The sequence below is a fragment of the Cyprinodon tularosa genome, unplaced genomic scaffold (assembly GCF_016077235.1).
Source record: "Cyprinodon tularosa strain WSP-4 unplaced genomic scaffold, ASM1607723v1 ctg189, whole genome shotgun sequence".
In the NCBI taxonomy this organism is placed as follows: Eukaryota; Metazoa; Chordata; class Actinopteri; order Cyprinodontiformes; family Cyprinodontidae; genus Cyprinodon; species Cyprinodon tularosa.
The window spans coordinates 1,685,163-1,702,075 of NW_024038669.1; the positions used below are offsets into that span (position 1 = coordinate 1,685,163).

Here is a 16,913-nt window from a genome sequence, read left to right on the forward strand (position 1 = left end):
CAAAAGATTACGCTGAATGCTGTTTCCGCTCCCTGATAGAGGAATTTCCCACAGGTTCTTGAACGCACCAGTTGTTCACCGTTCAGAAGACGAGAGGAAGAGGCCCGGGAAAAGTTACCGTAAGAACAGACTTTTATGTTTCTTTAACCATACCTACGGATACATTTGTAAACTTAGTATAAAACTTATTTTTGGCAAAACACTTTGATGATGTTTGATGTGTTATTGGCGTTAAACGAATCAGATTAACGGTCGTAGAGAATCCTTAAAGATCAAGTTGCATCCTCTTTAAAACAGTTTCTTAAATAAGCGGAAATGAAAGTTTTTATCGAATATATTGGGATATTTATCCTCAGGCTTACAAAGCTAATGTCTGTTGGTGTTTCTGTGAGTTTGCGGACCGTTTTTTTCCATCTAAAGCGGCTGTCCTGCCTGTAAAGGCTGTCACCGAGGACCGTTTACTGACCGTTTACTGACTGTTAACAGCAGCTTCGCGTCTATAACACCTGTTTTCAGAACTTTATGGTAAATGTGTTCATTTGACTTTGAAAAACCTTCTCCTTTCTTCGCTAAAGCCACATTTTAATCGGAGGAAACAACTTGGTCTCCAAAATGTGACGAAACATCAGTCACGTGACGATAATTGGAGCCCTGCATCATTATCATGTCATATCAGATAAACATTTCAGATGGTTTTGTTATGGAAAAGAATGTGACGTGATTAATTTTCTAGGATAAGAGAAACTATCTTGATTTGAGCAATAAATATTCATCTCTTTCAGAGGTACATAAAACCCTACAGACTCTGTATTAAAGGGGTGATAGAATGATTCTATAGGGTATCTGGTCCTTAAGGTCTCTGAATAGGGTGTGTAACATTGGTTAGGGTTAAAAATGGCATATTTGCTGTTTGCTGAGCCCTAATTTAAGCATGGTTAGAAGCTCAGGGTCACCAATTTAACATTCAGCCGGTCCGAATAAAGAAAATCATCAACCAGTAAAGGTCCAGAGACCTTTTTTATGATTTGTTACTTTGAACAGAATTTAACGCTGAAATAAAATGAGGTTTTTATGCATCCATGATATAGGCCTACATTGAATTTTTAAGTAAAAGCATAATAAAAAAAGAAAAAATTCCATTTTAAAATCTAAAGTGTTGTTTTGAAGTAGAGAACAACAATCGTTCAGTTTGGTATATAGACAATTTCCTGATAAACATATTTTTTAAAACACCTGAAATGACAGTTTGTTACTGTTTTTTTTATCTCTTTTTTCTATTTTAATGTTCGCAGTGGGCTTTATGCTGCCCTGCAAGGCTTTAAACCTGGGTTTGAATGGAGACTAAGGCCCCGTCCACACGAAGTCAAACCCTGGCCTAAACGCACAAATTTTTCACCAAACCAGCCTCACATCCATACGAAGCCTGCGTTTCGGGGTCTGTAAACAATCTTTTTTTTATTCAGCCTTCAGAGTGGGAAGATTTTGAAACGCCGTTTTCGCGTTTCCATCTTTAAGCTCTAACCGCATTTTTTTTTTTTTTACACGCATGCGTCATAGCGTCGCCTCTAAACACGCATGCGCGAGACAGTATCACAACAACAATGGCGCCGTACTGTGTTGAATGGTTGCTGCTCATGCTACTCACCCTGCTGTCGGGCTTACAACAGAATCTTCTTCTTCTGGAATATCTCCAGGAAGAACAGAGCAATATCGACGACATAGTTCAGCACCTGAATTTGACCACAAAAATGGACCCGCAAGGCAACCATGTATAAATATTAGTGCGCATGCCCAACATTTCGTCGCCTATTTTTGCTTTGGCACCACAGCGCCACTTACAGGCCTGGCATACATTTTGCAGCGTTTTCATGCATTCGTGTGGACGATCACATTTATTTTACGTCTCCGTCTTTACGACAAACGTTCTGGCAAATATTAGCGTTTCGTGTTCGTTTTGACTTCGTGTGGACGGGGCCTAAGCCATTCTCAAGCACATATCAAGGTGCTCATTTTGAGCCTGCATCCAGATTTATTTTTGATTCTGTTCATGGTGGAGAATCCTGCTTCACAGCAGCAGGTTGAGCCAAACATCCTCTAAATGTGCAGGGTCATCTTTGAGCACGCCATTTCACTTTTCTGTCACAAGTTCACCGCGCTTCTTCCAGCAGTCTACACTTTCTTTAACGTTTTCTCATCATCGTTACCCATCGCCCAGCTTGTCACAGGTTTGCCTGCTGTGTCTATAACTAGCTAGCGGCAGCAGCCCTGACTAACGCAGCTCATTGGCTAATTTGTATCACGTGTAGCCTGGTCCCAGACAGTTTGATCGTAGAAACAGGAGAAGCAGCGCAAGTGAAATCAGACTTTGCCGTCGGACAACATGCAGTAATTTATAAATGTTTTAAATCAGGTTGGGTCCAGTTCCGGCCAGTCACAGTCAGAGAAACAGGACTACACTGAAAACAAGCAGATCTCCAACATCTATTAACAAAGGTCTTGATGGCAGCAGCACAGCTGATCGACCCTGGTACTTGCAACCACAAGCACACCGCTCTAAGCCAGAGGTCACGAATTAGCGTCCAGGGGTCCGGATCTGGACCCACCTGCTGGCTAACCTGGATCCAACTTGATTTAAAACATTTATAAATTACTGCATGTTGTCGGTCGACAGTGTCTAACGTCACTTGTGCCGCTTCTCCGTTTAACACGGTAAAGCCCTCCAGAGCGTCCAGCACCAGGTTGCATGTGATCCAAATCAGCCAATGAGCTGACAGTCTATGTTGCTGCTGCTGCTACTTTTAGACACAGCAGGCAAACCTGTGGGAAGCCGGGCGATGGGAAAGAAGCAGAAGACCATGAGAAAAAGAGAGCAGAGAAAGTGTGGACTGCTGGAAGAACTGCGGTGAACTGGTGACAGAAAAGTGAAATGGCGTGCTCAAAGATGACCCTGAACATTTAGAGGATGTTTGGCTCAACCTGCTGCTGTGAAGCAGGATTCTCCACCATGAACAGAATCAAAAATAAATCTGGATCCAGGCTGAAAATGAGCTCCTTGACATGTGCTTGAGAATGGCTTAGTCTCCATTTAAACCCAGGTTTAAAGCCTTGCAGGGCAGCCTAAAGCCCACTGCCAACATTAAGACAGAAAAAAGAAAAATAACAAACTGTCATTTCAGGTGTTTTATAAAATATGGGAATCAGGAAATTGTTTATATACAGGTGCTGGTCATAAAATTAGAATATCATGAAAAAGTAGATTGATTTCAGTAATTCCATTTAAAAAGTGAAACTTGTATATTATATTCATACATTACATACAAACTCATATATTTCAGATGTTTATTTTGTTTAATTTTGATGATTACAAATGACAACAAATGAAAATCTCAAATTCATCATATCAGAAAATTAGAATATTACTGAAGACCAATAAAAACAAAGGATTTATAGAAATGTTGGCCAACTGAAAAGTATGAACATGAAAAGTATGAGCATGTACAGCACTCAGTATTTAGTTGGGCCTCCTTTGGCCTGTATTACTGCAGCAATGCGGCGTGGCATGGAGTCGATCAGTCTGTGGCACTGCTCAGGTGTTATGATAGCCCAGGTTGCTCTAATAGTGGCTTTTAGCTCTTCTGAATTGTTGGGTCTGGTGTATTGCATCTTCTTCTTCACAATACCCCATAGATTTTCTATGGGGTTAAGGTCAGGAGAGTTTGCTGGCCAATTAAGAACAGGGATACCATGGTCCTTCAACCAGGTACTGGTAGCTTTGGCACTGTGTGCAGGTGCCAAGTCCTGTTGGAAAATGAAATCTGCATCTCCAAAAAGTTGGTCAGCTGCAGGAAGCATGAAGTGCTCTAAAACTTCCTGGTATGTGGCTGCGTTGACCCTGGACCTCAGAAAACACAATGGACCAACACCAGCAGATGACATGGCACCCCAAACCATCACTGACTGTGGAAACTTTACACTGGACTTCAAGCAACGTGGATGAAGTGCCTCTCTTCTTTTCTTACAGACTCTGGGACCTTGATTTCCAAAGGAAATGCAAAATTTACTTTCATCAGAGAACATGACTTTGGACCACTCACCAGCAGTCCAGTCCTGTTTCTCTTTAGCCCAGGCAAGACGCTTCTGACGCTGTCTGTGGTTCAAGAGTGGCTTGACACAAGGAATGCGACAGCAGAAACCCATGTCTTTCATACGTCTGTGTGTGGTGGTTCTTGAAGCACTCACTCCAGCTGCAGTCCACTCTTTGTGAATCTCCCCCACATTTTTGAATGGGTTTTGTTTCACAATCCTCTCCAGGGTGCGGTTATCTCTCTTGCTTGTACACTTTTTTCGACCACATCTTTTCCTTCCCTTCGCCTCTCTATTAATGTGCTTGGACACTGAGCTCTGTGAACAGCCAGCCTCTTTAGCGATGACCTTTTGTGTCTTGCCCTCCTTGTGCAAGGTGTCGATGGTCGTCTTTTGGACAACTGTCAAGTCAGCAGTCTTCCCCATGATTGTGTAGCCTATAGAACTAGACTGAAAGACCATTTAAAGGCTTGTGCAGGTGGTTTGAGTTAATTAGCTGATTAGAGGGTGGCACCAGGGGCCATCAATTTTGAACCTTTTCACAATATTCTAATTTTCTGATATGATGAATTTGAGATTTTCATTTGTTGTCATTTGTAATCACCAAAATTAAACAAAATAAACATCTGAAATATATGAGTTTGTATGTAATGTATGAATATAATATACAAGTTTCACTTTTTAAATGGAATTACTGAAATCAATCTACTTTTTCATGATATTCTAATTTTATGACCAGCACCTGTACCAAACTGAACGATTGTTGTTCTTTACTTCAAAAAACACTTTAGATTTCAAAATGGAAAAATTTTATATTTTGTAAAATATTTTTAAAATAAAAAAATTCAATGTTTAACAAGAAAGCATAAAAACCAAATTTTCGTTCAGTGTTAAATGCTGTTCAAAAGTAACAGATTATAGTTAAAAATGTCTCTTATTGGGTGTTGATTTTCTTTATTTTGACCCTGCTGATTTTTAAATGGTTTCCCCTGTTCTATCAAATCGCTCTAATGCATTGCTTGATCTCTGCGATGTTGTATCTCCTTGCTTTGCAGCAGGATCAATTTGGCCTTTTTTTCATTTTTTTGTAATCTCCATTTGCCGTCTTTAATATATTAAGTTCTATTGCCGACAAATGTCCAGTTTGTGACTATTTCTTCTGTTGCCATGGTGGATTTTGAAGGCGAAATCCTAAATATCAAAAAATCAATTGCTTTCTGCTCAGAATAGGGTAATCAGACATCCTAAAACAGGGCCCCGATGGAGTGGGATATTTTATAGATCGGTCAATGTCAATAAAGAGTACTTCAAATCTATCTCAGCAGAACTATGTTGCCTCTGTTATTATTTGATGTTGTAATAATGTAGTGTTTCTAGGGCTGCAACTAACGATTATTTTAAAAATCGATGAATCGGACGATTATTTTTTCGATTAATCGATGAATCGGACAAAAAATATTTTTTATATTAACCTCTTTATTCCAAAATAAACATTTTAGACAGAACAAACAAGCACACAAGTACAGGTTGCTCATTAACTGTACTGGTGCAATATGAAAAATAAATGTTTGTGTTAAAACTACGCAAACTTACATGAGAAATGTAGCTGTACATCCACAAAATATAGGCTACTTTGTTTCATAAAGCGCAAAAAAAGACATTTTTGTTTTTAAAAGCCTCTAAGGGGTTCAAACAATAGGCCCCCCCCATTTCAACAAATAAGTTTTTTTTAGACTAGAAGAGTTCTGCCTTTTAAGACAGGAAAGTATAGCAGTTAAAGTTGCTACTGAGAAAATACTGAACCATAGAGATAAAAATAGCCCTGTGGTTCAAATTATAAATTGTATTTGGAATAAAAATGAGAGAACTAGGGGTGCTAAAAAAAAACACATCCTCCAAAGACAGATATTTACATGGGAATGTGGCAGATAATTAATTGACATATTACTGATCTTGCTGGATTTTATTCTGCTTTACTTCCATAAATTGCAGGATCTTCTTTACTTTATCTTTGCCAGAAGATTTAAACTTTAAAAGCCTTGCCCTCATAATTTGCAAGTTAATTTATTTATAAAGAAAATATAAACGCTGCTTAAGCTAATTCAAATGAAATTAAAAGTAAAATAAGTAGCCAACCTTATCACTGTCTGTAACCTACTAACACGGTAAGGAAAGCATCAGATGAGCTACCTGAGAAACTAACGTTACGTTTCCCCACTTTAAAACCAAACAAACATGGTGCTTCCGTGCCATGTTCATTTCTTTTGAAAAAAAGTTGCGTGTTATCACTTTTTTCGCTTTACAAAGCGCAGGCTATTTTAATTATTGTGATCAATCTGCGCCGTCAATCCCGGTGCATGCGCGCTTCATTTGCAGTCTGGACGCTGAGGCTCTGAATGCAGCTGAGAGGGACTCCTGCGGGAGCGGGGGGAGGCGCCCCACGGCAGAGTAGGAACGATACGTGCTTTCACGTAAGAGTCTCCAAAAGCCGCCAGTGACACCGTAAAAAGTCGGCATATTTGTCGCTAGTCGCTTTTTTGAAAAATAGTCGCTGGAGGGGTCTGAAAAGTCGCTGAGTTGGTAACACTGCTCCTGCGGCGCTGACTCGCTCTGCCATATTTTTTTTTCTTCCTCTTTCAGTCAAGAGGCAGTGATGACGGCGCGGCGGATGACGCAATAATCGCGCGACACAACTAATCGATGATGAAATTCGTTGCCAACGCTTTTAAAAGTCGATTTTTATCGATTTTATCGATTCGTTGTTGCAGCCCTAAGTGTTTCACTCCACATTGGCCATGTTGCACCTCTGTGGCGTTAAATGGTCTGAGTAGCCCTTGTGTTAAAGCACCTCCTCCGACACCCTGCTGGGAAATTATCGTTCTTGTTTGATCTCAAACATCTTAATGCAAAATAAAGTCAACATTTTCTTTCTGCTATACTTCTGGACCAGTCTTAATACTTCACCAGTCTACTTCTGGTGTGTACTACTCCCTTCAGAGGAAAGCACAAACAGGCTCTAACCAGAGTAGAAAAAGAAGTGGGAGGCGGCGTTGCACAACTGAGCAAGAAGATAAGTACATTAGAGTCTCTACTTTGAGAAACAGATGCCTCACAGGTCCCCAACTGGCATCTTCATTAAATATTACCCGCAGTAGCCTGTTGGTGCTGTCCTCTGAAGGGAGTAGTACACACCGTTGTAGGATATTTTCAATTTCTTAGCAATTTCTCGCATGGAATAGCCTTCATTTCTAAGAACAAGAATAAACTGTCGAGTTTCAGATCAAAGTTCTCTTTTTCTGGCCATTTTGAGCGTTTAATTAACCCCACAAATGTGATCCTCCAGAAACTCAATCTACTCAAAGGAAGGTCAGTTTTGTAGCTTCTGTAACAAGCTAAACTGTTTTTAGATGTGTAAACATGATTGCACAAGGGTTTTCTAATCATCAATTAGCCTTCTGAGCCAATGAGCAAACACATTGTACCATTAGAACACTGGAGTGATAGTTGCTGGAAATAGGCCTCTATACACCTATGTAGATATTGCACCAAAAACCAGACATTTGAAGCTAGAATAGCCATTTACCACATTAGCAATGTATAGAGTGCATTTCTTTAAAGTTAAGACTAGTTTAAAGTTATCTTCATTGAAAAGTACAGTGTTTTTCCTTCAAAAATAAGGACATTTCAATGTTACCTCAAACTTTTGAACAGTAGTGTATGTTATCACATTTATTCACAGGTGAGGATAAACCAAAACAGAAAAAATAAATAAACTAATCTCTAAAGTTTGATGTAAGCCAGGCGGAAGAGTCTTGGCTGAAATGTTAGAAGAGGAGCCACTGGTTATCGAAGAACTGGAGAGTTTCTCTCTCTGGAGTCTGGCTCTTTATTCTCCAGACTCCTCCTCTATCATTAGTCAGGTGTTCTGAGTCAGAACGTCTCAGGTGAACCACCGTACACACCGCTACCATAACAACCACTGCTAATGTCACCTGTTGAATGTCTCATTATCCCAGCGGGTCTTCACAGGAGATCTGCTTAGACCATTTCTGAACTTATCTGCACAGTTTGCTTTTTTTTTGTTTATATTTGGCAGAAAACAGAAAATCAGGGTTTTACCTATTGGCAGAGTTGATCTAAATGTGTTCTAGTACAGACATGATGTCCTAACATTATTTTCAAAGTATCAACAGGGTTGAATTCTACACCTTTCTAAAGATGTTTCTGGTCGATTGATTTATCCACAAACAAACCCAGCTTCTTTTATTGTTGAAGATCCTGCTATGCTGAGAGATGCCAGGGACGGGTCAGACTAGTCCCTGTTTGTGGACGCCGCTCCCTCAGAGCCACCTGTGTCCGGGTGACCGCTGCAAACACGCCTGCTGCAGCTATAACGGGGACGTCTACGTCCTGGGAGGAAGGGACAACAGCTGCCTGGGAGACTTCTGGAAGTACAGTGTTGGTAAAGGCCCTCAATGAACACATGATTCCCATTAATAATATAGCTTTTTAAAGGAAAAGTCTGGGCATATTCAGAATACAAACTTCTGAAAGTACTTAAAATATGAAATTATTACATACTGTTCAATAAATGTTAAGTGTTTTTAATTCAGAGTAATTATCATTTTAATGTGCTTTACTGGAGGCATCTATGTTTGTCAAAGAACACTACTGCCACCTACTGGTTTGTGACGTCACGATGCGGTATCGGCTGTTGATCAAGTCCCAGTGCTGTATCTGGTGTTTGTCACAACAAGTCATCTTGAAAACATTCTTCTTCCAAATGTTGGCTACATATTACGTGTTTTTTCTCTGGCCAGAAGTTTGTTGGTAAATCCTCCCTCTTCAAGTTGGCAATCCAACGACCAACCCGTCCGTGGAGGATCAGGAATCGGAAAGGTGGAATAACTCTCTTTTTTTACTTTTACCCGATGAATTCCAACATCCGACTGCCATGCACGTGGGCATTGTCAGTTTCACTATAGCTCTGGTGAATTGAGGTAGTTCCCATTGATTTTGCTTATAAAGCAGTGAGAATGGCGCTAGGCTTACCGCACAGTGACGTCACTGCCGGAAGATGTCAAGTTGGCCGCTCCCAGACTCTGACTTCTGACTGCGAAAAATATTGTTTTTATTTTTTTACTGATTAATCCTAAATTCATTAAATCACAGCAAACATATTAGTTTTAGGTATAAATAATGAACCATTAATTATTTCTTTCTGACCAGACTTTTCCTTTAAAGTTGTGCTTGTTTATTAAAAAAAATTATAATAATCTCACACCTTTTGAGCTGCTTTATGTTTCATTTTTTAAAATTAAGTGAAAGTAAAATTCTATATAGATTCTCTCCTCTGGATGAAAATAGTTTCACAAACACTGACCTGTAGGCTTTTATCAAAATCCTTTATATTTTTATCTGAAGCGAATACTTCCTGGTTTGATTGTTGTTCTTGATGACTTGTGTGTTTCTTCCTGATATGGTGGATATTAGCTTCTGGACTGGGATCTTATCAAATAATCAACTCTGTGATATAAACAATTTGATGCAATTACACAAACATGCTAGAAAAAGACATGCTAGCAATTTGCTAGCCTTTTTTCAAGCTAATGCACTACATAGAGCCAAGCTTTTATTTCCTATTAGATCAGCCAGAATCAGCCATTTAAAAGCCGCCAGCATCACAAGTCTATCTGAGAAATAAAGTCTGGATTACACAAAAACAGGACGCTACATCACAGTTTGCATCCACTCCACTAAAACGAAGAAATAAACAGTCTGACAGTATGTTGGAGCGACCTCTCCTGTATCTTAGGCTACGTTCACACTGCAGGCCTTGATGCTCACTTCAGTTTTTTTTGTGAAATCCGATTCTTTTTTTGCATTGCCGTTCACATTTCTAAATATATGCGACTTGTATGTGATCTCCTGTGTGAACTGCATTCATACAACGCAGTTGTCCCGCATGCGCAGTAGAGGACGCAATGATGTCACAAGCAGCGTGCTCTGTGTTGACGGAAGTAAACATAAATGGTAGTGCTGGAGCGCATCTAGCGATCTTTCCCACCCATAAAAATGCAATCTTTTCAAGATATTTAAACTAGTGCTGTCAAAATTATCGCGTTATTAACGCGTTAACGCAAGGCCATTTTAACGGCGATAATTTTTTTAACGTGAGATTTTTGTTAAGAGGCTGAAAAGTAACTTTCTAGAGCATAGACTACCTCCATCTAGTAATGTCGATCTATTGATTTTGATGTATTGATTGAAAATTGTTCATTATTATCTTGGTTAATTAACATCTAATGTTAACTCTACTGCATTTTATAGCAGTAGGGTAAAATGCTTGTATTTGTTCAAAAGACTGTATTGACTGTAAAGACTGTCTTTTACATCAGCCTGTTGTCAGGGCCTTTTTTTTGGCTACATATTTGTTATTTTTTGCTACATGCCTCCCCATCTTCTTGCCATATGTTTCTATGGCATAAATCAGTATCTGTGACCTGTTTTCATTTTAAAAAAAGAACATTGGCACAAACCTAGCCTGTATGTATTTTTTTGTATGTCACCGAGAGTATTTAAATGATTTTCAATCAGGAAAAAATGTGCGATTAAAATGCGATTAATCGCGAGTTAACTCAGGCATTGATGCGATTAATCGCGATTAAAAAAATTTAATCGATTGACAGCACTAATTTAAACATAAATACTGCTTTCTGCATCATCGTCCGCCATGGTTGTTGTTTTTCTTGCTACTTCTTCATAGCAAGACCTAGAATACAGACCTTTGTCGGGTATTAATGGCATTCAGGTTGGATAAATGCGACCTGGCCGTTCAGACGCAGGTCGCATTTGAAAATATGAGATTCGTATCGGACCACATAGCCAAGCGGCCTGAGTCGCATTGGAAAAAATCGGATCTGAGTTGTTCAGACTGCAATAAAAAGATCAGATCCAGGTCGCATATGGGCCAAAAAACAGATTTGGGTCACTTCAGGCTGCAGTGTGAACGTAGCCTTATAGGTTTACTGTCAGGGTTCCTGTGTGTGATTGAGTCTTCATACAGTGCTGGTTTGTTGTGTTGCAGAGGTAGTTTCATTGCTTTTAGTCTCTTACTTCCCTCGAGTATTTTCCCTAACGTTTACTGGCTTTTGTTTGGTTTTCAGTATTTATTTTTTTGCCTCTGTTCCCCTTGTACCTTCATTAAATCATCCAAACTCATCTGTACCTTCTCCTCTCTGCATTTGGGTCCTCAAAGCCACCACCCAACCTGACATTTACGTCTCTTTTCATTAGAAATCATACATTTCCAACATATTTTATTCTTATGCAACGGATAAGCGTGACATAAAATGGATGAATGGATATTTTGTTCAGGAACCTTATGGTTCCTGTTTTTGCCATACAGTTTAACCCCTTGAACCCTACGGACCCACCGGCGGGTCCAGCTGCTACATGACCTCGTAATTTTACCAAACCCCCAGTATTGATGTAAAAAACACATTTGGCACAGTTTGGTGACATTTATGGATAAATGTGCCAAAATGGCCTCTCCGCCTAAGAAATTTCTCACTAATACCATTCTAAAATAAATATGATTCATCTGATTGAGTCCAACTTTGGTATATTTTTACACAACATTTAGATTTGAAAGTCTGTACTACTTTTGTGTGCTATAAATAATATTTTGGTAGTGTTTTGCAATGTTTATTTCAAAGAAAATTTTGGCGAGGTTCAAAAAATGCAAAATATTTTGTATTTTGTCCCTAATATTTCAGGCAGGGTCAAAGCTACAATGGTGCTGACACCAGAAAACCATTCTATGACATCTTACCTTTACAGACGTACCAAAAGTTTCTTCTTAAATCTAATAGCTTTGAGACTATAAGTTATTTACTTTTGTGTGTTTTTGTCAGGCAGAAACTTATTTATACCCCCTTAGGGTGTAAGAGGTTTTAACAATGTATAAGGAAAATATTTTTCTTTTTTTTAACTCATCGTATTAGCCCTACTTTTATGGAAAGATCTTCCTATTGCAAGAGAAAACTCAGTCTTATAAGAAAATATACGCTTATAAATTCATCTTAAATTGATCACGGATCAATTTTAAGATTAATTGATTGACAATTATTTTGGATAATAAGTTAATCTTTGATCAACATCAATTAACTTTAGATAAATCCATTCATCAATAACTGGAATCCCTAGTTCTGGATACATTCTTGTCTTCTGAGTGCGTTGCGACGAACCGTTTGTCAGCTTCTGTTTCCCACCTGCTTTGTGAGAACCTGACCACAGTGGATTTAGATCCAGGGAGTTTCCTGACCACAGGTTCAAAGTGTCATCGCTCTGAATCACGTATTATTTTCATCTTGTGACACAGAGCTAGACCACGCGTGATAGTCCACAGACCATTATCAGAGCTTCTGCATTGTTATTATAAGTTCTCCCAGAGGACTTTTTGCTTCTATTCTTTATGGACTGCAGTGTTCAGGATTGAGAGGAAGCTGATAGATGTGGGTGAGCAGTAAATCCACTTATAGATTGTATCAGGAAGCATCGCCATTGGCCCCCTACAGGGCTAGGGGGAGCCCACTTCAGTAACTCGCATTGTTTTCTTTCCAACAGTCCCAAACAATCAGAACAGAGAAGCTAAGTTTAAACCCCTCGTCTGATGTTCAATCCTAACGTCCAGCAGATCTTAAGTCTGTCCTTCATGTATTCACAGGTGTGTCCTCACCCAGACTTTACTCTGTACTCTCTGCAGCAATACACATTAGTTGCATTCAGGATCTTGCATTAGAACAGCTTCCCCTCTTGTTTCGAAATCTACCAGATTCAGTTTTATTCTTTCCGTTTCTGACCTCATCTATTCAGTTCAATTCAGTTTATTTCTATAGCGCCAATTCACAACACATGTCATCTCAAGACACTTTACAGTCACCGCATTATACAGTCACATTGATTAAAAGTTTTCTATCAACGGAAAACCAGTTGATTGCATCGACTCATTGACTCTTCAGCAATCCCTCACACTAAGCATGCTTGTAGCGACAGTGGAGAGGAAAAACTCCCTTTTAACGGGAAGAAACCTTCAGCAGAACCAGGCTCAGTGTGAGCGGCCATCTGCTGAGGCCGACTGGGGTTCAAGGAGACAGAAGCAGATACAAAAAGCAGCTGTAAAAGGCAGGAAACACACGGCCAGGCAGACAAGCTCTGAGCCAGCTAGCATGTCAGAGGATGAAGAGGGCACATACAGTTAGTCACAGTCAGAGAAACAGGACTACACTGGAAAACAGGCCTGTAAACAAAGGTGTTGATGGCAGCAGCATAGCTGATATTGCTCTCCAGGATGAAGTTATAAGAAATCATTGCATTTTGCTCGATCATCCTTCAAATATGAAATCGACCCCTATCTCTGACGGAGGACTCGTCTCTTGTGCAATTTGTGTGTTCTAACTTGAAGTTCTTGTTCATCCAGAAAAAAAAAAAAATCTTTTGTTTAAAGAATATATATGACCAAATCGATGCATTTTATCTAGGGATGCACGATATAATCGGCCCCCTATCGGTATCGGCCTTAAAACTGAATATCGGACATCGGCCACCCCACCGATATTTAACCCGATATTTGATCAGCTTCTAAGTTTCTAAAGTCTAAAAAAAAAAATAAAAAATACTTCTTCTTCTTCCTCAAAAACTTCTTTTTTACAGACTTAAAAACTTCTAAAGACGAGGGAAAAAATATTGATGCATTAAAATATCACAGTATCTTCATATGCTGATATATTGCCATTTAAAAACACCATATCAATCTCTTTTACTAATGAAATATTGCTATATGTCATCGTTATGCTACGAAATCCCCCGAAAATTCACGAACTTTTGCCATATTTATATATGTTGATATATTGACGCGGTATCAATCGATTTTACTAACAAAATCTCACAAGAATTTGCAAAATATCATGAGAGTTTGTAACAGAACGATGAAATTTCACGAGATTTTGAAGGTAAAATAGATCGATACCGCGTTTTTAAAAATCAATTTGATATCAGGATATGAAAATATATTTGAGTATATTATTTTTCAAAGTGTCAGAAATGGATAACAAAACTGCTATTTTCAATGACTACTTATTTTTGTCCAGCTTTAACATCAGTATCGATATCGGTTATCGGCTACATGAGTTTTAAAATATCGGCATATCGGATATCGGCCAAAATCCCAATATTGTGCATCCCTAATTTTATCTAATGAAAGCATGACTAAAAGAAGCAGAGGAGAATTATAACATATATTTCCAGCCATTCTCCTAAACTTTAGTCTAATTCTCTGCAGCACCAATATCTTCCTCCTTATTTGAATCTTTGCTGATTGAGCCCTCTCTTTCCTCTTTTCATCTTACCTCCATGTCGGCAGGACACGTTCATATTTCCCCCTAATATGCAAACTATCAGATTGTCCCTGACATGTTTCACTGATCCACCTACAATGTTCTTTTTCTGGGTGGATCATCAAAATAAGTGGAAAAATTGCAAATTAAGCTTGTATGAGCGAAGCAAATAGCAACTTTTAAACAGAGCGTGCACACGGAGAAATGGGCTCATGCACGCTCTCGCACGCGTTCAATAAGCTTTCCCTCTCGGCAGCGGGTACAGGGTTGTGCATTTTTTATTTGACCCTTTATAGGGCACTCATTGAAATACTTTGAAATGAAACATTTTAAGCTAAGAGTGTTGTAGGGGGACAGAACATGACATCATTACTTCTGTTGCAGTAGAGTTCCCAGCAGTTGCTCCAGCTGTGCTTGAATTTCCACAAATCAGGATCTAATATAAGGGGAAGGTATGCGGTAACAAGTCTGTGCACGGCTTTATACATCCAGCTTTTTTTTTCTTCCTAGCACCAACATTTAGTTTGAAAGCTGTTTACTCTTTCATCCATTTGGCTTCAGAAGGAACCGGTTCTTGCTGTCAGGGGTCCAAAGTCCTCTTTAAAGATGAAAGTAAACTTTACATTTCATTGGGAAAGGAGGAAGAGTTGGAAGCAGCTTTGTTTTCGTCAACGATGAAGATGAGGAAATCATTTCTTTGACACTCCTTTTTTTCATGACAATAACAAAAACTGACGAGCTAAGCGTGGATCTTTGATGACTAAAACATGACTAGCGCTAGGTTTGAGTTTTCGTCAGCGAGACGAGGCTAAATAAAAAATAGCGGGTCATCGATCAGGCGTTAAAAATGCGTCATCGTGCTGTAATCTGCTAATCAGTATCAGCCCTGCTGCTGCGTCTTCTTTAATCCTGCAATTATGTCGTTTCTCTCTGTATTTTTTTATGTCAAACCCTGTAAATTTAAATGCACTTTGACCCCTGAGCAGCCCAATTGCAGAAATAAAGCCAAAAATGCCAAAGTAGAAAGAAGAATGTTTTTGTGCTTTGCTTTTTTGGAGTAATAAACATTTTATTGATCTGTGTTTAATGCATAATTCATAGTAGATCAGGAAATATTTGCTTTTGAATGGAAACCTTTTATGTGTAAAACTATTCCTTTATTGAACATTTTGTTAGCCTGTCTGTCTGCTATATTAAACAATATGATGTGTTGAGCTAGATCTGATATTTTCACATCTTTTGTGAGACACATTTTTATAATGTAGGGCCTTAATTCATGAAAAAAAAAAGATTTGAATTCTATAAATCAAAGTTTTCTGCCCAACAGCAAAGTATCTAGGCTAGAGCTGTCAGCCTTGGAAAGAATCTGGTTGTTATTCGAAGGTTAACTTTTTTGTTTTGCAACATAAAACTGATTAAAACCTTTTTAAGTTTTAGTCAACTAAAATCGACTAAAACTATCACATATCGTAATGACTGTTAAACTAGGAAGTTGTGTCCCCCTGAAGGAGATTACACCTCGGAACTTTCCGTCCAGTTCTTTTCCTGGGAGCAAGATACTTCAGGTCTCGATGTTAACCATTGCCCGATCGCCCGTGGCAAGTAGTTTTTATTGTTGGGAGAGACTTTAAAATCACCGACATTCGCTGAAAACGACCCACAAGTGTTGCCGGCGCCATCTTTGTTGTTTTGTACACATTCTCGCGTGATTTGAAAAAGCCACAGGATTTTCCGCTAGATGGCGTGATTTTTCTCTCCTTGGGGAGAGAATTCTGCAGAGCAGCAGCTGGATGAAGAATTTAATCTATACTATAATACATGCTAGATTAAAAATGATCAGTCAGGGATTAGGAAAATAATAATAATAACTGTATGCACACAGTGTAAATATTTCTATCATATGGCAGTCTACTGTACAGTGGTCATACATTAAAAAATGTTCATTACATTTTTTTCTCTTAGACATTGGAGTGGTGCATTTAAATGTTATAGAGCTAAATATGTTAAATTGGTGAGTAGTAGTAGTGTAAATTTTTACCCTGTCAAGTTTTCTTTAGATTTTTAATATTACAATTTATATTTTTCCAAGCACACAACAGTTTAAAGCAAAGTTTTAGTTGAAAAGAATGTGCAGGAAGGATTGAAAAGCATGTTAACACGGTAATGTAGGCTTGAGTTCATTATCTGACGCATGCATATACACACCAGGAACCTGGAAACTTAAAAAATACTGAATTAAAAAAACATTTAAAAAACAAACATGTTTCATTGATATATATACAAAAATAAATATTAGGAACTATATTTATCAAACATTATAATTTCAATTTCAATTCAGTTTATTTATATAGCGCCAAATTCACAACACATGTCATCTCAAGGCACTTTACAGTTCAACCAGATCATACAGTCAAATTGATACAAAGTTTTCTA

At 38.6% G+C, this 16,913-nt stretch overlaps 1 protein-coding gene across 1 annotated transcript in view; it reads left to right on the forward strand.

Moving 5' to 3' along the window:
- Positions 1-16,913, forward strand: part of si:dkey-3d4.3 (leucine-zipper-like transcriptional regulator 1 homolog) — a 31,579-nt gene continuing 14,666 nt past the window's right edge. Inside the window, exons 1-2 of the mRNA XM_038282875.1 lie at positions 1-119; positions 8,359-8,545. Of these exons, the coding sequence (XP_038138803.1) occupies positions 8,377-8,545 (169 nt within the window). The 5' untranslated portion in view covers positions 1-119; positions 8,359-8,376. The remainder of the gene's footprint in view (positions 120-8,358; positions 8,546-16,913) is intronic.